We start from the raw sequence: 24,975 nt of genomic DNA, 5'->3' as shown, positions 1-24,975 counted from the left end.
TTCATCATTACAATGTTTCCGTCCAAGTTTTCAGAATACAATAATAAATTTTCTTGAGGTCTTCTAAATAGAACACCTGGAGTATATACTTGCAGTTCTTTTTTTTTTTTTTTTTTTTTTTTACCAGGGTCTCACTGATTCTCATAGCATTTTTTCTGTCCTTAAGTACATAGAGACAATTTTCCTATACTAACTCCAGTCCAACTGAGCTTTCACACATAACAAATCAGTGCTGTAACAGTTTGTATGCTGCAGAATATCAGCATTTCTTTCAATGCCAGACACATGAATCTCAAGCATCACCTCCATTACTCTGGATGTGCCCTTTGATGCTGTCTTGTATATAGAACATTGTTTCACATTTAGAAATCAGTATTGTTGGTATCACTGTCTCGTAGTCCTCAAATATGATACAGAATTTCTTCCTGCCTCCACACTGACTTCGCAAGCCTGCAGTGGCTATAGTAACTCTCCAGACATGCATCATATTTTTATCAGTATAAGCATGATCAGTCAGGACACATCCCAGATAGGTACATTCATGGTCAGACCAGCAGACCTTCTCTTCTTGTTATAAAAACCCTTTGCCTAACCTTTTTTCCAGTAGTTGACCTGTACATCCTTCAGGCTGAATTATTCAGTTTATTGTATCCAGAAGTAGAAGAAATTATGATAAATGAAACCTCAGTAGAGAAATCGGACTATCTAGCATAGCTGTTAAAAGCCCAAGGTACATCTTCTCTCTCTTTGTGCCTCTAAAAAGGGAAGCAGTTTTGTGGGTAGAGAGATCACCTCTTTGAAAACTAAATTTTCTAAGCTGCTTGTTGACATGCTTTTAGAAACATTGTGGAACTGGTACCTTTACTTCAGCTGACTCCTTTCTGGCAGAAATGTGCCCCAGCAAAAAGTGTTATCTATAGGGATGAAAAGAAACCTTTGATGAAATGTTGGAGCCTGTTTTCTGTAATCCATGAAGACTCTCTGACATGGAATGGTCTAAGGGAAAACTCTGTGTTGTGTGAATTTTCATTCTAGGAGCCTCTATATCAATCTGAACCTCTGTGGAGAATTGTATTGAGTCCAAGGTACCTTTATAACATTTTGATTGCTAAGTATTTCAAAAGAGACAAGGGTGTACCTGAATATACCTAAATTTAATGTGAAGGCTCTTCTTTAAGGAAGTTTATATCGAAAAACCCTATGCAACTTATATATAATTAGAATTTTTCAGCTTTGGAAGCTGAAAAGCTCTTTCTGAGCTGTCAGGGCAGGCTCAGAGTAAAGAACTCAGGTGCCCCCAGCTGTCAGGGCAGTGGGGCATGCCCCTGTGATGGCTGCCTGACACAGAGGGCTCTCAAATGAAAAGGCAGAAATGAGACAGTTTTTCCTTTCCTATTCTCTGTAGAATAATCTATGCTGATATCTGCCTCTGCACACCAAGGAGATTTTACTGCTTTAATTACAGTGCTGTAATTAAAGAGGTACAACTCTGCCTTGCTAGCAACCCTGTGATTTGCTGAAGCAGCATCTATGTGCTTAATATCACTAGGCAGAGGCAGTTCTCTGACAGCCTGTAATTTATCTATGAAACATTTTATTTTCATACTTCGAAGACCATCCAGAATTCCAAAAGACCATTCCATGATCTAAGGTGAGGGGAGTATTTTTACATTTTTTTTTTCTGTTTTTTTTAAGTTCTATTCATGGATTTGAATTAGAAGTCAAGATGCACCTTGGCTTAATGACACAACCCTAGAGTGCATACTTCACTTGCTTTTAATACAAGGGCATTAATTGTTATGTTTTCTGTGAAACTTTTATAGGTGAGGTTTCCCAGGGCTAACATGCTCCAGACTGGGAAGCATTTGTACTAGGGGTTTCAATAGGATCTAGGCATTCCCAGTCTTGAGTTCAACCTCTGTTTCAGAACTAGAGAATTACTCTTTCTGGCTGAGCTGAGTAGTTAATTATTTAAACAAACTCAGGCAGCTCCAAAGCTGTGCAAACACAAAGGGATGGGAAAAGTGAGCATATCGTGGTGATCAAGGTGCTGGGGTAAAAGGGAGCCAGATGCAAGAGACTGCTTTATCTAATTTAAATTTGCTGATTAAGTCTGAGTATCCCTTCTTCCAGGTGAGTATTTTAATCACCAACTTTCTGATTATTCTGAGGTGGCTTTGTCTTTTATAAACATATTACAAACTGGTTTAAATTATCTCAGTTTAAATCCACTGCAGAAAAATGTGTTAAATCTACATTTTTTTTGCGAGAGAGAATTTTTGTCTTCCAGGCAACCTGATATTTTGGTATTTCTCAGTTCTCTATTAAAAAATTCTCTATCATAAGCTGTTGAGTTCTGAAAGGCTGTAGAATATGTGTTGCCGGTCTTGTTTGTATTCCTCTCACTGGTGAAGCGAGTTGGTACAACTGAAATGTGAAACTGCCATCTCTGTCTCATGTCGTGCTGCCTTACTTTAGATATTTCGGGAGATTTAATATCTAGTGATAATGGATATTATTTTTCGCCAAATGATACAGCAGAAAACCACATAACTTTATTCTGCTTAAAGCCAAAACCATTTTCCATTCAGTTTATGTTGCTAGAGTTTGGTCATAGTGTTTGCTGCACTGCCAGAGAAGTGCCTTCTGGAGTTCTGTCAATGCTTAGAACCCAAGAGGAAAGATGATTTAGAAGCAACACTGACAAGGACCTCGAAGCTACACTTAAGTAATCTTTAAAGATTTATGTTATGCAGAGAGTTTTATCTCTTCCCTACAAAAATCCTGTATAGTAAACTATTTTTCCTCAATTATCAGAAATCCTAACTTCTGCTTTTAGCATGGTGTGAACTAATTGTGCAACTGCTTTGTCAGCAGGCTGTATTATCTCAGCTTTGCAAAAATACCAAAGCTCACTGAGCTGCCAGATCAGACTATATTCTCACTGTCATGTGGAGTTTTGAGGAGCATAACTAATCTCTCTTTATTACCTCTCATTCTAGTGCGCATGATCTCACAAAATGGGATCTGTTCAGTAACTGCTACAGATTACTAAGAACTGGAATTGAACACGGAGCTATGCCTGAACAGGTAAAGTTAGCAACACCTGCACTGCATTGTTTGGGGAGTCAAAGTTTTAAAGAGTCGAGTTGTAAACATTCAAAAGATTAATGCACTAGACTTCAGTTATTTAGAAAAACATGGGGTTTTGAATAAAATATATATTGCAGTTAGACACTGTCCAGGAAGTGAAAAATCTTGAATTCTGTGGTTTTTGAGCTACTTGCCTCACCTTTCTTACGTGTAAAGTTAAGTTTCCTGGCTGTGAAAAGCAATGTAGAAATAATGATTGTCATGATTTGAGCCCAGAGGGCAACTGAGCACCAGCAGCCACTCACTCACTCACTCCTTCCCTCTCAGGACTGGGAAGGAGAAAATAAAGCAAAAGCCTTGGGAATCAAGATAAAGACAGAGAGGGATGACTCACTAATTGTGGTTATAGACAAAAGACAGACTCCTTAGGGGAAGAAAAAGAATATAAATTTAATTCAAACACTAACAATGCCCCCACCTAACAGGACAGCGAGAAGCATTGCCACATCTTAAAAACACCAGATTCTCCCTTCTTCCAGGGCTCAGCTTTGCTCCTGATTTCTCTCCCTTCTCCTCCACAGTGGTGCAGGGGGCAGGGAATGGGGGTGCAGTCAATCCTGCTGCTTCTTCATCCTCAGGGGGAGGACTCCTTGCATTCTTCTCCTGCACCAGCGCGTGGTCCCTGTCACACGAGTCAGCCCTCCACGAACTTCCTTGCCATGTGCCACAGCCCTTCCCGAGCTGCTTCAGCAGGGATCACCCTTGACCCTGCCTGTTTCACTCCTCCCAGTGCCGAACTACAACAGCAGGGGCTTCCCTGAGAGTCCCGACCTCCTTTGGGCGCAGCCCCTGCTCCGGTGTGGGGTCCCCCACGGGCTGCAGGTCGGCATCTGCTCCCCGGTGACCCCCATGGGTGCAGGGCACAGCCTGTCCTCTCACCGCGGGCTGCAGGGGGTCTCTGCTCTGGCGTACCTCCCCCTGCTTCCTCCTCCTTTCATCCACTGACCTTAATGTTTGAAGAGGTGTCGTCCTTGCAACTCCTTCTCACAGCTCCTTCTCCACCTCTCAGTCTCCCCTTCTGAAATACATTATCACAGAGGTGCAGCCACCATCGCTAGTTGTCTTGGTCTTGGCCAGAGCTGGGTGCGACCTGGAGCCGGGGGAACTTCGAGAAACTTCTCACAGGGACCACTGCTGTAGCCCCCTCCCCTGCTACCAGAACTCCACCACACAAACCCAGCACAATGATGTTTACACTGAAACCCAACATTTGTAAACCTTGGCTGCAATTACAATTATCACAAATGATTATTGTGCTTTGAAGATAAGATGGAAGCTTATGAAAACCAGGAAACAAAAACACTTATCAGGGATGCTGGCCAGCCTTCCCTGTGGAGTCCTTTTAATGTACATATCTTGGACTTTGTTTCCTCCTAGTTCCATTTTAGTTTCTCATGGATGAACACAGGGACCATTTCACACTCTCCCAGGATTCCAGTTTAAACTGCAGACTGCCTACTCTCCAGCATTTGATCACATTTTATATTATAATTTGAATTCAATTAGAAGCCAGTTGTTAATTCTAACTCAATTTCATTTAGGAAAAAAAATTCTTTAAAAGTATTTTCTTAAAAGGACCGTCTGGAGGACACATAGCCACATGCCATGTGAAAGTCATGGCTTTAAACTGTGGGACCCTCTGCTCTCTCTGCAGTTGCTACTTAATGCTGAAATTGTGCTACCTGGAGGGAAGGGGCCAGCAGATAAAGACTGTCATTTCCATCTTCAGTTTCTGGGTTTGACAGTATGTGGCTCCCCAAATGTTTCTGTAAGATCATAGGAAAAAAGTTCTAAAATCTGAACTGAAGTCTCGTCTCCTCAGTATTTTTTCCCCCAGTCCACTAGAAGGAGCTTCCTGAAAAAGGATGGTTTGGTCTTTAGTGATATCCAGAAAGTATTTTGTGAAGTGATCAGAGCTGTTACAAACTTGATTTGTTCTGTACAGAACTGCAAACTGTTGGAAGCATCTTCAAACCAAAAAGATTTTGAAATGTTTTGCACCTAATATTGATTTGAAATTTTAAAAATACACCCATAGATGCTTTTATGGGCGCCATAACTATGAGCCTAGTCTGCTCCATGAGAAAATTTGTATTTTCTCCCTTTTTTCAGAAGCTGAGCTGCATGTTCATTTGACAATGGAACAAATTTCCAGACTATTTTATAGCGAAGTCAGATTTACAGGATTTAAACGGATGCTTTTGAACTGAGATATGTAGATATTGGGTTGTACTTCTATCATGCTATGACATCATCTCTTGCTGTACTCTAATGCACAGTTTTCTGTTCTGTTTCTCAGAATTTCCACAGTATTTTTTTCAGCTGTAGTAGTCTGGTATTGCACCAAACTGAGTAAGGAAAAACAAAATCCTTGAAAACAAAAAGTACTACCTAGGAGCTGCTCCTACTTCTCCCCAAAATACATTATAAATTTTACATAAACTTTACTGATATGCTTGATACTTCTAATGTGCTGAGATTCTTTGTGTTCCCTCTGTTACAGATAGTTGTTCAGGCACTGCAGTGTTCCCATTACTCTATTCTCTGGCAGCTGGTGAAAATCACTGAAGGCTCCCCTTCCAAAGTAAGTAGGCATTTGATCATACAAATTTTACGGAAGAAACACAACTTGCCTGAAAAGGCATTAGTCCTGATACTCCGTAACTCCACCCACTGTACCATCATTTTATATTGTGAAACAGATATAAAATGTTAGCATTTTGATTTATTTGATATTTCAGGGTCTCTCTAACATCATGCATATATCTCAGTAAGCTATACAAATAATGGAGGCTCATCTTCATCAGAATTTTATACTAGCTGATCTTTGTATTTTTATTGCTGAAGATTCTTAATGCACATTATTGTGAGTACAGCAGTTTCCATGAATGGCTAAGTGATGTTGGCAATGCTGACCTAATAGTTGTAAGCAATACTGCTGATCTGTACACCACAGATATTTATGTGTATTTACCTTGCTTACCTTTTATTTACGTCTTTTATGTTGCTAAATATAAATGTAAGGCTACTAGCAGTGACGAGTGCTAATAAAAAGCACATGCACGCAAGTGTGATGCAGTAAGGACAACGTTACATGTTTGTTATACTTGGCTTTTCCAGGACCTTTCCTTAGCTCTTTTCTCAAGCAGAGGCCAACATCCTGTCTTATTAGTGCCTTTTGAAAAATAATACATGAAATTAAAATGGTATGACAACTGAAGTATTGTGTATGTCCTCATCAGCATCAAAAAGAAAAAGATGCTATACTAGAGTACCAATAAAATAAGCTTTTTATGCACATAAAAATACATTGTAAATTCTTTGGTTTTGAATACTGACTTACATTGAAATTTAAAAATTTTCTAGTAAGAAAAAAAGAATAATTGGTATTCTTTATTATGGCTTTTGTTCCCATTTTCCCCTCTCAGCTTCTTTAGCTTCTTTCTCTTTAGCATGCTGGTAGTATATAATTATTACATCTTGACTCCTTATAACTGAGAAAATTGAATACATCCCGTTTGTTTTAAATGAACTCGGAATCTCATCACAGTAAAGCATCTAAAGTCCTCCTAGCTAGCAGCATTGTTATCCTTAGGGAGAAATTTCGCTTTGACGGAAAGCGCTACGTAACTAAAAGTAAATCCAAGAGGCCATACACTGCTTCCGCCCCTAAGTCCACAAAATCAACACACCAAATCTCATTCTAATGCTTCCCTTGTAAGGAAAACTGCTGGTTACTGGTGTGGTGAGTGAGGGAGGGTATGAGGAACCTGGTACTCAGAGCAGGTGCACTTAGAGCACCTAGGCAGCTGTCCAAGGCTATACGCTGTCTTCAACACCTTCATTAAATTTTTCCCCATGTGCTCTTGACTGTTGGGCCTTGCTAGTTGTCTCACCCACTCCCGAAGGTGCCCAATAACTCTGTCCTACTTGCTGGGCCCCTTGAGCAACAATGCCCAGTCTTGCCCTGCTCTGGGGGCGAACGCCAAGACACGGAGTGTTCAGTAAGATTCTCTCTCCCTTCATTGTATTTCTCCATTTTTTTGAACTAAATACAGTAGTAGCTCTAGTGTAACATAGATGATGCAGAGCAATAGCTGTCAGCATTGCTGGAAGAACGTTTCATGTTTTCTTGTGTCTGAATTATAGCAAAAGAGACATACTTACCATAAACCACAACTAGCAACTAACACATAGAGCATCTATCTGCGTAGTACCTGGTCACAAGCTTTGCATTTTGGTGTCAAAATATTAATGTGGACTGTTGTTTGCAATATTACCATCATAGTCCAGTTAAACTGCAAGAGAAAAAGACCTTTATTTCAGTGACTTACCGTGGTCGTGTGGCTTCGCCTACTTTTTCAAAATAGGATACATTTGTATGAGACATTGTTTTATGAGATGAATGCAGGATAGCCTTGATCTTTCATGTATTTCTGATACTCTTCTGATTCATAATGTAGTTCATAGGAATGGGAGGAACTCTGAAAGCTCCATTGAGAATGACTGTACAAGTCAATTCTGCTTCTGGAATCCCCAATGAAAATCATAATTACTCTAACCTAGAGACCTGTTATTAACTTATTGTCTGGGGTTTCACCCCACCCACTACAAAAATAAGGAGTGTTCTACATGCTTAATTCAAGAGGAGCACAGCATTAATGCCCTTCAGCTCTTCATGCCTAGCCAGCAACCTCAGCTGTGCTCACAACAGAAACAGGATAAAGAGAAATCCACACACCTGATGCGGTTGTAGCATTTTGTTCTGTGTGGGTTTTTTCTATCAAACTTTCCATTGTAGTTTGTTCACTGTGGAAATAAATCTGATCTGCACTGTGTCTGTCCTTTAATCCTTTAGAAGATCATTTTGCCCATGGTTGTTTTATAAGCCACAATTTAGGCTTATAAATTAGCAGACTTTAAAGGGGATTACTTCTAAAGGATGATGTATGGGAAGACAAAAGGATTAACACGACTGTCTCAAAATGAAAAACAGTGTATTTCATGAGAATTTTTTAAGTATTAAGGCTTTTACAAGAACATTTCTGACACAGTATTTTAATATGTAGGTCCATCCAGCTTTCTAGTGTTACTTTGCTGTAGCTGTGATGACAGAGAGAGGTGATGGTTTCTAGACTGAAGCGGTATCTTTAGTAGACCAGTGGATAGAGGTGTAAAAATTAGAGAGGCTTTTAGACACATAAGCCTTTCAGGTTTCAAATAAAAACAGAAGATTGCAAAACAAAATATGTGCTGAGAACAATTTCTTGGTTTCTATTTCGATACAGATCAGGTAAACTGTCTCTGAAAGAAAAGGGAAAGGCCGTTGGTACCTCTAGAGGGGTGGGAGCGGGGGAAGGCAGGGTGGTAAGACAGTTACTAGAGGGAAGTAGGAGCTGGGTAGTGGGGAAGAGAAGGAAGATGGCACATGACAAGGCTAATGGAGAGAAGGGAATTTATAGTATGTCATAAGACTAATCTTGAGTCCTTGTTTTTCTGTATCCTTTAGACTTGTGACTTTTTGTTCCCAGTCTCGTGTTTAGAAGGTGATTTTTTTTAGATTTCTCTTGAGCATGCAGGCTGAGAGATGTTGTGGATGAAAGTATTAATACTGTAATGATTTAGCAGCAAATCAAGATTTATTAATGACTAGCAGACTTAATCATTAACCAATTTTAAAAATGACAGAATAATTCAGTAAAATACATTAAAATAGTGAGTTAACTGCAGATTCAAAGATGGCAAGATTCACATTAACTTACCATATGGTACCTTAGATCAATACATATATACATGTTCATTCACAAACACAAGATGTACAAACACAGAGACAGATAAAAGTATTTGATTTCAGTAAAATAAATACATACCCACGCTCATGAAAATAACTGTGTACACCTAAACACGTTGGTAGGTAGCGTGAGTGAGTGGGTGAAAAAGAAGCTAGCTCAAAGTTAAAATTTCCCTCTTCTTGAGTTTAAATACTGACAGTGCATCAGCATTCCTCAGCGGGTGATAGTTGAGACTCAGGAGGGTTGACTTTGCCCTGGACTCCCATCAGCTTTAACGGCTGACTGTACCTTAAGGTTTTTGGTACCTGACAGGCATTCCAGCTGAGTGGAGATGCTGGTCACAGGCCCGCTGCGATCTGGGAGAGCTCAAAGAGTCTCACTTGGAGTCACTATTTATAGGGTCCAAGATAATTGACTTCCATCAGGTACTTTTCCACTCCAGCCCAGCTCAAATGATAAAATATTCTGGTGTTTCCCACCAGTTGCGCAGGCCTAGAACTTGCTGGATGTGCGGTTCTGTTATCGTCCTCCCTCGGCCACGTCCCAGGTGCAGCTGTACTAGGCTGTCGGGAGGTGATGGACTGTTACCACCACTCCAAAGCAATCAGGAGAGCAGGAGCCAGGCACGTCCAGGGGGTGCCTTAACACTCTGGTCCACTGCCATTTGCAATCCGTGCTGCCCTGGGTTGGTGTGTGGCCCAGGACAGGGGTTGGAATCACACCAAGCATTGAGCGACCCAGCAAGGAGAGGGGTGGGCAGAGGAACTGCACCACCACAAGAGATCAGAGGCGGAGGGACTGATTTGTGAGAAATATTCATCTGCTGCCAGATGGGTTGTTTGTGTGAGTTCATGCTGACAAATAGTAGCTGCTCCATTTCACCTAGTTAGTTACCATGTAGGCAATCAATGCACAGGATAAAGTATACTAACATTTTGGAATTGTAAGTACAGGATTCAAGGGTGTTAATGTTTCTGTGGGAGGAAGTACTTGGTTTGGTAGTAGTGGGCATATGTTGGCAGGTTTTACCTTTCTTAATCAGTTATGCTCTGCATCCATTATGTGTACATTTTACTGCAGGGAGTTTGCAGGTGGGATGGGTGGATCTGGTAAGATTTGTTTCAGAGTTCTTTGAGTAGATTTCAAAACTGCTTAATATTTTTGTGTAATCGTTCTATGGTAGAGTAATACATAACAACCAGAAGTATGCAATTGGGAACAGAATCTTTTTGGAATGAAGTTCTTTATCTGGTGTTCAGATACAGCCTCTCTACTGAGAGGATTGCCCTTGTTTGGAAAGTGTTCATGAGCATTATATCCATGCCTAGGGCACATTTATTGCTTTCTGAGAGATACTTTATATTACAGCTGTTGGGTGTGTTTTGGATTATGGCTGACTACATGAGGCTAGGTGTGCTGGTCTGTAGGCTTCGTATGTGTGGCAAAGAAAAACTGTTTGTTTGACTCTTGTGGTTTAAATCAAATTAGGATCAAGTCAGCTCATCGATTAATTAACAACACTTAATTAACCTGTAGTCAGTGCAACACATCTCCAGGATAAGTATCAGCTATACAGCAGATAAACCAGAATACTAGACACTTTTATAATGCGAACGAACACCTACAAATGTCTAACTACCCTTCTGTAACTGTTCACAATCTGCTCTAATCCCCTCCCCAAGACACACACGATGTAGTTACACACACACACACACACACACACACACCCTCTCACAGGAGTTATGAGGTACAAGCCCATTGCCCTTTGGGGGGCATGAGGTCCCCTGCTTGTATGTGGCTGCTGTTGGACATGTGTGTGCTCCAGGTTCATGTGTACCCGCTCCGACAAAGCACTCCACAGTCATGTACACACATTTGAGGTGTGGGTTCCTGCATGTTGTTCCCCATCCTGGCAGTCCTTCAGATGGATGTGGGCTTCTTGGGGCTTCCAAGCCCAGGCAGCAGTTGCAGCATTGGGGTGTCTGACTTGGTTTGACTGCTGCTCTGTTCCATGTTGCTTTTATAGGGGATTTTTATATATGAGGTGGCTCCTCCTTTTCTCAAAAGTTTCTTGGTAATCTCCTGGTTACTGTTTAATCTGGTCATTTTAAACAAATTCATTGTTAATTTTCCTCTTAGTATTACCAGTTTTTAGGCAAACACCCCCTCAGAACTGGTAGTTTGGGTGTTCCCAGGCACTGTTGTACTCATGTTCTCATTGTATCAGCTGTTTTTTAGCCAGGCTGTTACCAACCTGCAGATTCCTCAACACTGTGTAATATCATTTGTAGATTACAATTTTGATCATAGAGTTTAAAGAAGTCATATCAGAATGAAAATGTTTCAAAGACATTTTAACAGAAGGAGGGTAATTACTGATTATTTGAATTAGTAAGAAAGTCCAAATTCTCCACCCAATAACAAAGATACCACCAGTTAACTTAAATATAGTATAGAGTTGGGGCAGAGTTATTTTAAAGCTCTTTTTCAAGGTAGCCTGTGGAAAAAAGGACTTACTGTGGAGTTGTCTTCATGTCTAAAATCTGAAAGGAAAAATTGATTACTGAAAGAAGGTTGCAGCAGCTAAGAAAGAAATGTGTAAGCCTTGTAATATCCATAGTCTACTGCTCTCGTCTTTGGTCTTCCTCCTGTACATGTTCAGAAGAGGCTGAGGCCATGGCTGTCGCTAAGCAGACTAGCGCTCTTTGTGCTGAACGGCACTATACCGGGGGGAAGCACCGTAGTTTGTGGGAGCAGTCTTGTCTGGGAAAAAACTGTTCTGCTTGTGAAAAGGGGTTTGAGGATGGTTTCAAAGGAAGCTGGTAATTTCTCAGCAAGAGTTCTCTTGTCTATAGACCTTGAGGAGCAGTACAGTCTTGAGGTAGGAGACTTGGGAATTAGATTCCATAATTTCTTCATGTATACAATAAACCAGGTGCCTGGGACCATTGTACTATGCACTGTACATGTGTGTAATGAAAAGGAAATATTTGTGGAAGAATAGAGTCCAAAATCTTAGAACAGTAAACAAAAAAAACCCCAACCCATGAACAGAGGAAACATTCAGAGCCAAGACAAAGGCGAAACAGTTCTGAATGAGCAGCAGCCAGACTAGCCAAATGTATAGCTATTACAAAGTGATTAGTAGGCAGAGGAATTAGTGAAGGGGATTTGAAGAGGGATTTAAAGAACAACATAGTGACTTGGTGACTTTTCATATTTATATAGGCACAATGAAAAAAAGCACAAAATGCTGAAGGGAGGAAGAGTCACAAGGTACAAAAGGTTGGATTGTGTTTCACAGTTGAATTGAAAGCTAACGGCTCTTGAACACTGTAGAGTTTATCAAAGAGTTGGAGTTGCAAGGTGAAGGAAGTTAATTCTGCAAATAAGTAGTTTAGAGGAAAGGCAGTGGGCAAATGGGAAGAAAAACATTAGGTTTGATAGATTAACCTAGTGAAAGCACACCATTTCTAAATGGCTTCAATATTAAAAACAAGCCTCAATTTAAAGCTAGAAAATAACTGAAGAATGTTAGATAACAGTCTTGTGAGCACAGTTGTTCGGTTACAGGTGGTGGCAAAGCCAATACAAGTCCTTGCTCTTAGTGGCTAATTCTCCTTCCCTCCATGGACTAATTAAATTTTAAGATGTTATGCTATGCAGTTCAAGAAAGGGTCATTTTTATCCTGGGTCACTTTAGTGATCCACTTCACAGTGTGACCCCATGGTTTTACCCTAGCAACCAAGAGGACTGTAAAGGTTTTTTATACCAGTTTTTCTGCTGAAGCCAGCATATCAGGTAATCACACCTCTAGAGCCCTGGCTGTGCGCCTGAGAATGGTAACAGACTTGAAAATGTAATTTATTTTTTTTTCCTTCCCGTTTTGTCTTTTACCATTCTATAGCAGTCTGGGGATTTCTCCAAATTTAGAAAAGTTCCAGATGGCTCTGTTGCACTGTTCGGTTGGGATTTCTTTTGCTGTCTGTAACTGTTCAAAATGAATCTTCGTCACACTATCAAGAGAGAGGATAATAAATAATGTACCTACGTGTTACTCATTCTTTGACAGAAAGAAAAATGGGAGACATACTCAATCACTTTTCAGCCTTTATAAAGGATTTTTCATAGGTTTTAGTTTTTCTGTTGTTAGGTGTTAGATGTTAACATCTAAGTGGAAGATAATTGTGATAGAATGTAGGAAGTTATTACTGTGATTGTAATCCTAGTGTTTAAAGGTGTAAATGGGATGATTATGTACCAGTGAACTGATAAGCCTGGCATCGGTCCTAGGTAAACTCTTGGGGTGACTGATAGAAAACCCAGTCAGTACACGGCTGAAGAGTGGAACGAACATGGCCAAGAGATAAGACTGGAAGGAACAAATAAATTTGCTCTTGAGAAGATTGCATTTTTGACTGATAAGGAAACCAGTTGAAATACCAGTTTCTCTAAGACATTAGTACCCCATTGCATTTCAGGTGAATATATGAATTTAATGTAATTCATATTCAAAGCTTTATTAGAAAAGAGTTGTAAGTAGTAACCATCACACGACAGGATAGCTTCTGAGGCATTCTGGGAGAGATCCATACTCTGCTAAAATTTGATAACTTTTACCAATCATTGGGGAAGGTAAAGTGAAAGCATTTGAAATGTGGATGATATAAATCAATTGGTAAACAAAATACAGTTAAAAAAACAAAGAGAGATTTTTAATGCTGCCAAACTGAAAGCTTAGTATCAGGGAACAAGAAGACTGATCGGTGGAAAGTTGTGACTGTGAATAGAGCAGAGCTGTCTTACAGATGATGTAATGTGGTGGTACAAGGGATCCTTGGCTTTATTATCAGAGAAAAATATAATCGGAAGGTGAGGTAGCTCACAGACCTAAAATCATACTGACTCTATTGAAAATTATAAGAGGTTCAGATGTTCTTCAGCATGCTTGCAGACCTGCCTTCTGTTGTAAACCAGTATAGGAAGAACATATGGGCCACAAAAAGGCTTTTCAGTAAACAAAGAATAACAAGATCTTATGATAGGAAGCAATAAGAAAAGCTAAAACTAGAAATGAGACACATGGACTGAACAGCCAGCATAATTAAAAATGGGAATTTTTAGCAAGGAAAATGTTGTATGTAGATTCTTTAGCTGTAGGTTTGGATGTTGTTCTGTAGGGCACACTGCCTTCATCTGAAAGCTGATAGAGGTATCACGGAGGGAGGTCTGCAGGAGAGGCAGGCCAGCAGTCTCAGGGTGAATTCACGGCTGGTGTGAGCCCTTCTTCACGTGAAACCAGTGATGGTGAAAACTGGGAGGGGAAAGGTCTTTCAAGCATTGGTCCTAGATACCTTTGCTAACACAAAGTCCTGGTGATTTCTGGTTCTTGTTTTCTTCTTGGTTTATCACTACTGTAAACCAGTAACTATTTAAGTATGTGTCAGGAAGCCACGTACATTGTCATTACAGGTTATGACAGAGGCAGTCCTAGCTTTTCACATAGGACTGTTCTTTTTCTCCTGTAACTGATTTGCTGTTTCCACATGGCTACTTGCTGCATTCTTATGATTATGCTCCAGTATCTTATATTTTGTTTTAACTAGTTTATTTTGTTAGCCATTAATTCCCCCAGGTCAAAGTACACAGCTTTCCTCTTGAACCTGCCATTCTGGTACCCACATGTAAAATACACATCAGTTGTCTCTAAATGCAGGTGATCAAGAACAGTCATTCATTTATCTTTTCCAACCACAAATCCTTTTTTCTCTAGATCAACAAACCTCCCTCCTCCTTCCATAACTCATCAGGTTTCTGTGATTTGCATTCACATTTCCCATGTCTGCAGGCAGTAAGGATAATGTTTTTGTTGAACTTGAGACGCTGGTATTTATCTCTTTCATTCATGCTGATTTATCTGAGTACAGAATTTTTTATAAACCACCAGGTATGCTGGCCTTGATCATTAACCTTTTTTTGTTCTGAATCATTTATAATTTACATTCAATATAAAATACAGACAATTTAACTCTGGAATTTTTGTTTAGTTATTAGTATTTATTACAGGGAAACTTTGGGTCATTCCTCTGAAAAATCAATTACTTGTTTTACTCTATGGATAGCATATTTTTTCATGGCCTTTTTCATTTGGCTAGTTTATAGGATTGAATGTATTAAATTATCACTGTCTTTTTAATTTGCTTTTTCATAACAACCTTTGATTAATATTTATATATTATCCCTTTTTAATGTTAATTCTAGGAGGACTTGTTGGTATTGAGGAAAACTGTGAAATCCTTTCTGGCTGTCTGCCAGCAGTGTCTATCAAATGTCAACACTCCAGTCAAAGAACAGGTAAAGGAAATGTCTGTCAAATGCTTTTAGAAAAGTGTGATTAAATGGTAGTAAAACTCAAGACGACACTATATCAAACTTAAAAGTAAAATCGTCTGTGCCTTCTATCTAAATAAAACTGAACAAACACTCTGTAAGAAGAGCTGTATTAAAAGCACCTTCAAATCACAGCTAATGTCAAATTAATTTTCACTATAACAGTAAGGATTACCTGGATGCTTAGGCTCGTATTCAGCTGTTCTAAATTTCATGTAACTCAGTCAACTAAAATAAAAGCCTATTCCTTTAGACCCTTACTGTATTAATAGATGGAAATAGGCACTTTTAGAGGGTGATTGAGACCTCAAATGGGCTGAATCTTTCGCTGTATATTTCTGGATTTTTTTCCCCCTGATACTGACTAATAGAGATTCTAGAGCAACTGCTTTCCTGCCAAAGGCAAATGCCTGAAGCCTCCATGTTACTTTATTATTTTGTTATACTAATAGTTCAGTTAAATGTAGTGGTGAGTACTAATTATTATATCTTTCCCTTTGTAGCTAATGGGAGAAAATTGAGGCTTCTAGCGGTACAGGTCATACTACTGCATATTTTCTAGCAAAAAAAGTGTAATTCATTTTACAAAAATAGTAACACTAAGAACATAGTGTCCTTTCACACTGTGCAAAAATTGTCACTTGGCAAATACGTCTGCTTGAGAAATTCAAGTAAAATATCTACTTAAACAGTGTCTTCATTATAGAAATATAAAGATCTCAAAGGTTTTTTAGCTTCTCATCAATCTAACCATTATGGCTTAGGTTGTTCCACTTTCCTGCTTGGTACACTGACTGAAAACTTAAGTGCATGCATCTCTCTGCATCTGAATGTGTGTGCACACATATGCTGAAAGTATATATGTGAAATATGATTGCATAATAAGGTATCAGAATTTTTAATGATTCAGTGTAATTATCCAATTGTTTGATTTAGATTTTTGGAAAGCCATGCATACATGGAATGGGAAGCTTCTGCTGTATGTATTTAGACATTGAAATAAAAGAAATTAAGTCAAAGGGCTTGTTGAAATAATTCTCAATCCTGGTTTGTTTACTAATATTTTAGGACTATATGGTGATTTATATCAAGTCTGTTGACATCTTTTAGTTGTCTACAAATTGCATTTCCATCAGACCTCCTAAGATTTTGCAAAGGCTGTGACTAAATGGCCTGTGGTTTTGCCTGTGTTTTTTAAAAGATGATGCTTCTTAAAAGACAGTTTTATTTTTTTGAAAGATAGTTCTGCTTGGCATTTACACTGTGTTCTGCAAGTTGATAAATATGAATATTAAAGGCTCAGAGATGTCGCTAGTTTACGTATTTCTAAAAGACTCTTGACATGTCATTGTCTTCCAGCAGATTTAACTTTAATAATTGTTTTTTAATATTCAGAGTAGTTACTCTTGACATATTTTATTGATATTATATAATGTTAAAATATCATCTAGCTACATGAAACTACCAACCATTCTAGCTTAAGCTAGCATTAATGTCTCCTCTGCATCAAAAAATGGTAAATGATCCCATTACTGCAGTGGTTTTTTTTCTTCATGTATATTAACATGTTTTCATTCTCATATTATTAGTAGCCACAATTAGCATTTTTTTTTCATTGGTGATTTAAACTTTTCTTGAAAACTCCTTTGCAGTTCACAATTCTGTACATGTTTTCATTCTCATATTATTAGTAGCCACAATGTGCATTTTTTTTTTCATTGGTGATTTAAACTTTTCTTGGAAACTCCTTTGCAGTTCACAATTCTGTGGAAGGTTTCAATACTCAGAGAAAGCCATGGCCAACCAGACCTAGAGACAGCGAGTGTCCCAATCAGAGTAGGTTGTACTGGAGACACCAGAGGTCCCTTCCAACTAATGCTTCTGTGATCTTTCTAATTTTCTTCCTTAAAAAGTATATTTCAGCAAGTGCAGGACTGCTTCTTAATCCTTTAGTTTTACTGGATTTTCTTGAGAATTCTCTGTAAATTTTGTTATCTCCCTAGCATATGTGATTCTTAATCTGTACATTCTTTCCAGAGAAGATTAATGTACATATCAAAGGAAGGAAAAACATATTAAATATTTATAGGAACAGGACTCAAACATTTCAACTTTTCCTAGACTGAGTGAAACAAAACTCCTGTGACTAGACATATCTACAATATATAGACATCTGTATCTGAGTCAACTGCTGTCTTTAAATTGGACAGAAATAAGCACTTTCAGTGCATTATTCATATGCTCTTTTTTTAGAGGTCTACATTAGGACAAGCTTAAATTCTATTATCAAAGGAATTTAGAGCAGGTCAGATCATCACTGAAATGAATCACAACTTTTTAGATCCAGTGGAGGAAAATCCCAGATAGTGGCATCTGTTTCCCAAGTCTAGGTAGAACATAGTTTACAATGATTTGCATTTTGTTCTTGCCTGAGTATAGCTCATTCAGATTTTATAACATACTACAAGAAATAAGCAAGCTGCTATGACGTTCAGTGTTCACAAAGATTTCATTTTGGAAGTTTGTAAAGCAGATTGCTCTCACTCACTACTTTTCTTTAAACTTGCTTCAAAAATATGTTTAAACACATATTTAACTGTCTTTATGTTCAGCTGTTTGTAGAGGGGGAATATAGGACTGACTTAAAGCCTACACTGGATTTCATGACTCTGTCAGAGCTATTCTGCAATCGCTCTTCAGTTGAAAATGTCTCTGGCCTACCACCTACCTGGGAATTGTGACTGACTCTGCCCTGAGTGAGGCTCCTGCAGGCTTCTGGGGGAGGAGAACAGCATATCCAGCACAGATCTTCTAGGGGTCTTTTTACACACATTCATACTTTAGACCTTCCTCTCCTTCTCAGTTTTCAGAACCTGAGGTTAAAGATAGAGAAATGGAAATGATTAAAAAGTACTTTCTGAAAGGTGCTCAGATGTTGAATGTAATGCAAATGAGTATGGCTGGCTGTAACACTTTGACACAAGCTGTGGTGGAAAATAGTGTTACTCTCGTTCATGAGAGCATAAAAATAAGGCCTTGAAAGAAATAAAGTTAGTAATAGCTGCTGCCTTTCTCTGTTCTCAGGTAATAAGGATATAGTAGTAACAAGCATAAATCATTGAAAATTCTGCCTTGGTCAGCTGTTATCTAGATTTGAAAGCTGAGCAACATAACTTGATTCTTTTTGCAGATAATTATTGATTAAATTCTTCAAGAATTTCTTTGCTTACAGCTGCTTCTCAGCATTTTAGGGATCTGAGAGTGACTCAGCTTGGATTTTTCCTCATAATGTTAATTTTTTTGCTTGTTTAACTTTTGTGTTTATCAAAAGAACTGTTTTTTCTTTACCACAAATTTGGCTACAGTCCTTGAATTAGAGGTAGATTTAGAGTTCTTTTCATAGAGAAGAAATGGAAATTTAATATGGATCATCCTGGACATGGAAGAGGTAGTAAGTAAACACAGTTCCTTACATAGGAATCAAGGCATAACATTTTAAAGTTAGGGGAAACCCTTATAAAGTTTTCACAACACCCAAACAACTACAGCTGAGCACAGTTAAAGGAGGACAATATTTAATAATAGCAGGGTTATCTGGAAATTAGATAAATTGTATTTTATTTTCTACTTTTTTACGCTTCTTACTGCATTCATTCTCTTTTGCCTTTCAGGCTTTCATGCTGCTCTGTGATCTGTTGATGATTTTTAGTCATCAGCTGATGACTGGAGGTCGAGAAGGTCTTCAGCCTTTGGTGTTTAATCCAGACTCAGGCCTCCAGTCAGAACTTCTTAGTTTTGTGATGGACCATGTCTTTATTGACCAAGATGATGAAAACCAGAGCATGGGTATGTTTAGCTTTCATGTTTTCTACTTAGCTTTTTTTTCATAATAGACACAGAAGGAAGAGGTAAATAGAATTTTCAGATCAATTTGCTCAAATGTTTTCAGAATTATTTCTGCTTTATTTTTTGGACGTGTGAATATGAAATATTGAATATTCAGTACTACTTGTGTTAAGAATAAGTACTTACAAAGTTCACTTTGTGAAAAAAAGATATTTTTAGAAGACATGGGAGTGGCTATATGCTATAAATCTGGACAAAAATATTCTTCATTTTCTTTTCTAAATTTTTCTTAATAGTTATTTCCAAAACAGTACAGTCTTAGTTCAGCAGCAGACTTCATTTAATATGGCCTCAAGGGAAGAAGTACTATGGAACAGCACATAGAAGAGAAATCCTTTAGAATTACTAAACAGGGTTATAGGCTTGTGAAGGCAAACCTTACCAGCAAAGCTCTAGGCAAAGATGGCCTTAAACTCTGATGTTACTAAATACACACCCCTTCTCCTCCTCGCCCAAAAGAATCAAATAAAGCTCAGGACGTCACTGATTTGGTTGGAGATTATAAAAGAACTTGGGAAAGTACTGTGTGTTCTTGCTTGCTTGCTTGCTTGCTCTGTCCTAGGCACCTGTGCATGGCCACGCTTTGAGAGGCCAGAGTTGAAGTGACCCCATCTCTACCTCCTCACAGGGATGACTTGAGATTTTTGGCTTTCACTCAGGGAGAGGCAGATTCACCATTTAGGTCTGGTTTTAAATATATCTCTGCTGCTGCTGTTTGTTATAAATGCCTAAATGCAAGTACAGAGGTATCCAGTTTCTGAATCCTAAATACTTTTGGACAAGAGATGGATTCCTACATGCCAGACTGTTTTAGAGCTGCATACTGTAAGTGCTCTTTTTGGCACATTTTCTGAAATTCTACTGTACTCAGTTACTTGTATGTTAGCATGACACATAGGTGCTATTTTAGATCTTTTAAGACAGCAACATATAGAACTAAGGTCTCAGAGAATATATTCTTACTCTAAAGATGCTTTCAGTTTTCTAGCTCCCTAGCTCTTCAGTAGCTAACATCTTTGAGCACCTCTTCAAGGATTCCTCGCAAGAATACACTTTGAAACACACCTTCACCAGAAATCTGTGTGCAGTTAATCATATTTAGTGAGTTCAATGTTCAGAATAATACCTCAAGAATAGATTTTAGGAGGATGGATTTTTTTTCCTCTTTAGCAAGGTTGCTGTTCTTTAACATCCTGTGATTGGGCTGTGAAGACAGCAAAAAGATGGCTGAAGATCTTTGTATGTAATCTCCACTCCCTAATGCTACTTAGACTACATGAAGTCAGTCTGACCATGTGTAACTTTTGGTGTTCAGAACACATCGGTAATGATAAAGTCAAATTAAGGAAGGAGGCAGGAGGAATTGTGTTAATGGGCTTCAATTCTGTGGGTTAAAGCATTTCAGGATTAAAACGTGCATGCATAGTCGCAGTCAACTCCACTGCTTGTAAGAGTTCTGTTACCGAATACGTGACTTCAGTACTGTGGGTCTGTGGAGACTAGTAAGGGTGCAACAAGAGTCTCAGTGACATTATGTCCCTTCTCTCCCCACCACAGCTCTGTACTTCTTCAAACTGGTTGGAAGATTCCCTCCAAGAATAAGCTCTTCTAAACATCATAGAATATTAACCTTTATCACAACTGATTTCACATCTGATTTCATTTCCTTATATAAGTTGTGGGATAGGCTTATATTTAACATTTCATGGATATAGTTTCCTTTTATTCACAGAGTGAGGACTTAATTCTTATGATATTGCCATTCAGTGTTAATATTTCTTAAAACTGAATTTTATTTCCTGTTGCTATTGATGCTTTAGCACCATCGATTTCATATCTGAAAATCCAAGGCATGCAGTAGAAGTATTGTTGCTTCTACTTTGCCTCATGTAAAAAATTGATAGCTTAGTCATGTTAATGAAGTGTCTCCAAATGTCGTGTGTTTCAGAAGTTAAGCAAAAAGCATTCAACAGGTCTTCACTGTGGCCTTTCACAGGGTAAAGAAAATAATCAATTCAGTTCCATGTGGATTATGTTCAGTACCTACTCAGGACTATAGATAGTGTCCTTGGCCAGTGGTGTTATGTTCCTGAACTTCCCTGAAAGTCCTAACATAGGCAGGACTTGAGTTATCACCTTTCATTTCAGCTTCTCCTGCAACAACCCTTGCTTCATTTTAAATTGATTTTTTCTAAAAGCTACTCTTCAATAATGTTGCTTTAGAACATAGCAGCTGCTTATAAACATTTTATTGTTGGTGGTGCTTTCAGAGGGAGATGAAGAAGATGAAGCTAACAAAATAGAAGCTTTACATAAGAGAAGAAACCTTTTGGCTGCCTTTAGCAAGCTGATAATTTATGACATTGTGGACATGCACGCAGCAGCAGATATCTTCAAACACTATATGAAGGTACCGCTCTGTGTATTCTCCTCTTCCTAACTGAACACATAGACTATAGTGTCAGCCCCCTCTTTCTCTCTCTTCCAGTGCAGTAGTTAAAGATTGAACATTTTTGAAAGCTTTTTCAGCCATATTTGATTTTTTTAAAGTTTTTCCTTTCTAGATTATACCTGCTGCTGAGAAGCAGTAAGCTCTGAACGTCCTGTGCTGTGTAGCAGGAGTGCGTTATTAAAGGCAACACCAAAAGATGGTCCTACAAGGTGCTGAGTATTTGCAGAGACTCCTCTCTACAGAGGATTTCTTATCCTGCTCCTCAAATTAATTCCTCAAATCCACAATAACATTATCTATTACCTGTTCAATGTCATATTTCAGTGGAAGTCTCCCAGTTTTGGTGCTTGCCATAAGGAAGCAGGGGTTTTTCTGAGAAAATATTCTTTCAAACAAGAAAGCAGTTTGTTCTAGTTTGAAAACAAACTAGTGGGAGACACCAAGTCAGAATAACAACTTAATAAGAAAAAAAAATTATAAAGGTAGATAACACTGGGTTAAACTAACAGAGTCAGGATACAACCTGACACCCTGTTAATCAGGGTGGTGGTAGCAGTCTGGTAGAATGGTGGCTGCAGTCCCCCCGAAGCAGTGATCCCGTAGAGGGAAAAAAAAAAAGATCTGCTCTTCCTCAGAAAAGTCCAGTGGTGGCTAAGCAGCTCCTGTCCTCTGGAAATCCAGTGGAAAAGAGAGGCCTCTGGTATTCAGAATCTGGGGTTATATCCAGGATGGAATGCTGGTTTTCTCCCTCTGGGTGGAGCATCTCACAATGGGATAATGAGTCATGCTGCATGGCATTGATGGGCCATTAACAGAAAGATAGTCTGGAGGGGGGGGGGCGGGGAAACAAGGAAACACTGCCCCACCTGATTTCCACAGCTCATGAGGATGGTAATAGAATACACTGCAACCCAGGACACATTTTAAAAATAAAAGCTCTATATAGTGCTGCTGTAAGTGGGTATGCATGAGCTGAACATCTTACTAACTTAGGCTGCTTCCATACAGTATTTAGGCCCAATGAAATACAGAAGGACTTGTTGCTCAGGTGTATTTACGAGTTTACCTGCCAGGAAACAGGCACATTAGCAGTCCTGACTGCCAAGCAAGAGAAAGCCCCTTGCATTACATCAGACTGCCAGGTATACCTCACCTGTAAGGGATTAGCCATCACAAAGATGACAACCAAGGAGGAAAAACTGGAAGATAGAGTGGGGAACTGGTCCTTTACTACAGTCAGCATTTGAGATGCTGATGCGAAATACAAAGGATTTAACTTTAAACCCTCCTCCTGTTCATTAGGAGCATGCAGTACAGTAAAATCCCCAGTGCACACTCTAGCCATCAGCCAGGCTGCTGCTCAGGGTTAGTCTTGCTTAGGGATTTTTTTCCAGATCAGGGGTTTCAAATTGAAGCTGTCACAATCCAGGCTAGTCTCCTCCCTGCTGCTCTAGCTTGGTCTTCTCTTCACATACCATGCTTCTCTTGAAATCGGGGGAGAGCGAGAGAAATTGAATTTAAATTAAATACAAACTAGTAGGATCTGTGCATCAAAGAAGACAGAAGCAATATTTTAGAGGGAATGAAAGTAAGTGGTTGCAAATGCAGAAATACTAATGAGGCTGAAAGAATACTGTTTGGAAAAAGATTTTTTTCATATTCTCAGCCTTGAAGTTTTAATGATTATACAGGCTTTTCTAACCAAATGGTCAGTACCATAGGCTGTGGTTTTCATCAACCATTCTTCTAACATAAAACCAGCACTTCATACTGACCAGTTCCTTACTCAGCTCCCTGGCTTCAGTGAATTCCTTTCGTGGCCATCTAACTCACCTTGCATTGGTATGGAGCTTCACACCTGTGTGCTAGTCTCTCTTCACACCTACTTGGTGAAGGGTGTGTTGGTTCAGTGTAATGTTATTTCATAGAATTGCAGCCATGAGACACTTCAATCAAATATTTAGTTTGGGGTAGGAAATACTTTGTTTTCAACATATTTTTTTACAAAAGATAATAACAAATACAGAAGTTCCTTACCTCATCACTGGGTGCAGGCTACCAAGCAGTTTAAAATTTGATATTGAAACATTTCCACCCACTCACACAAAGTCAGGGTTTTTTTGGCAACTGCTGCCTTTTCAAAACAAGAGTAACAAGTAATCTTTCTATTAGGAAAACTGTAAGAAATTGTCTAAGAGGTTCAATTTAAAGAGAGTTTTTTTCCACATTTTTTTCCTAGTACTACAATGACTATGGAGATATCATTAAGGAAACCCTGAGCAAAACAAGGCAAATTGATAAAATCCAGTGTGCAAAGACACTCATTCTCAGTTTGCAACAGGTAAGAATATTGATTTTTGTTAGAAATGCCTCACTGGAAAAAATACTGGGCAGGATTTTCTCTGGTGACCTTTACAATGAAGCAAAAATACTACACTTCTGTTAAGAGATTATCTTGCTCCTCAGTTCAAGCTGTCACTGTCCATTTTTCTCGGTAATCTCTGTCTCTTTAAACACACACTGGCAAAGTTTTGGTCAGATTAAAATGGAAGAAAGGAAGAGAAAGGCCTTGAAGGCAGTTTGATCCAAGCTGATTTATAGCATTTGTTTACTGGCACCTAGTGAACAAGAAGAATTAGGATGACTTTTTCTCCTTATAATTAGCTGGATGTAATGAATCTTCTTTACATTTTGTCTAAAATACTGATTGATTTTTAAAACTTCAAGCTAATTAGTTTAAGTCTTCCAATATTGTTAAACATGTTTTTTCCCAGAAAAAAATGCTTTACATCAACCATAAATTATTCACTTGATGATGAAATCCATCCTTGTTCTGTCAACAGCATGAAGTCTGTGCTTCACTAAATACCATTTAGGCCCTTGAAGTACCAGCTCTATCCATTACATAGAGAAATTGCTTTCATAAATTAGATGTTTTCAAATCAGCTGGGCCTCCCAAAATTCATTACAGCATACTAAGGGATTTCCTGTAGCAATCTGGAAGCTGAGAGGTATCTCTGAAAACTTGAGAAAAACAGACGTACTTCCAGAAGAATCGGTGAGTGTCAGTGTAGTTCTAGTCTTTAAAACTTGGAGAGAGGAAGAAGCCAGGTGCCATAGATCAGTCAGTCTAATACCATTTAATGGGAAAAAAAATTAGACAAACTGTTTGTGAGTGCCTAAGTGATAGGTAACAGCCAGTTTGAACTTGTCAAGGAGAAATCACATTAAATTAAGCTGCTTTCATTAATTATATGGTAACATAACTTGTGGATATCAGA

The 24,975-nt window shown here is 38.7% G+C and overlaps 1 protein-coding gene across 5 annotated transcripts in view; it reads left to right on the top strand.

The window, feature by feature from the left end:
* The window catches only part of STAG1 (stromal antigen 1), a 204,207-nt gene that overhangs the window by 161,274 nt on the left and 17,958 nt on the right, over positions 1-24,975 (top strand). For all 5 annotated transcript variants that reach the window (XM_026855427.1, XM_026855431.1, XM_026855430.1 and 2 more), the window contains 6 exons: positions 3,003-3,090; positions 5,657-5,737; positions 15,208-15,300; positions 19,008-19,182; positions 21,513-21,652; positions 23,934-24,035. In XM_026855427.1, the coding sequence (XP_026711228.1) occupies positions 3,003-3,090; positions 5,657-5,737; positions 15,208-15,300; positions 19,008-19,182; positions 21,513-21,652; positions 23,934-24,035 (679 nt within the window). The remainder of the gene's footprint in view (positions 1-3,002; positions 3,091-5,656; positions 5,738-15,207; positions 15,301-19,007; positions 19,183-21,512; positions 21,653-23,933; positions 24,036-24,975) is intronic.

This window comes from Athene cunicularia, assembly GCF_003259725.1.
Source record: "Athene cunicularia isolate RWA chromosome 9 unlocalized genomic scaffold, athCun1 chr9_part2, whole genome shotgun sequence".
Lineage (NCBI taxonomy): Eukaryota > Metazoa > Chordata > Aves > Strigiformes > Strigidae > Athene > Athene cunicularia.
This window is presented reverse-complemented; position numbering and strand designations above follow the sequence as displayed.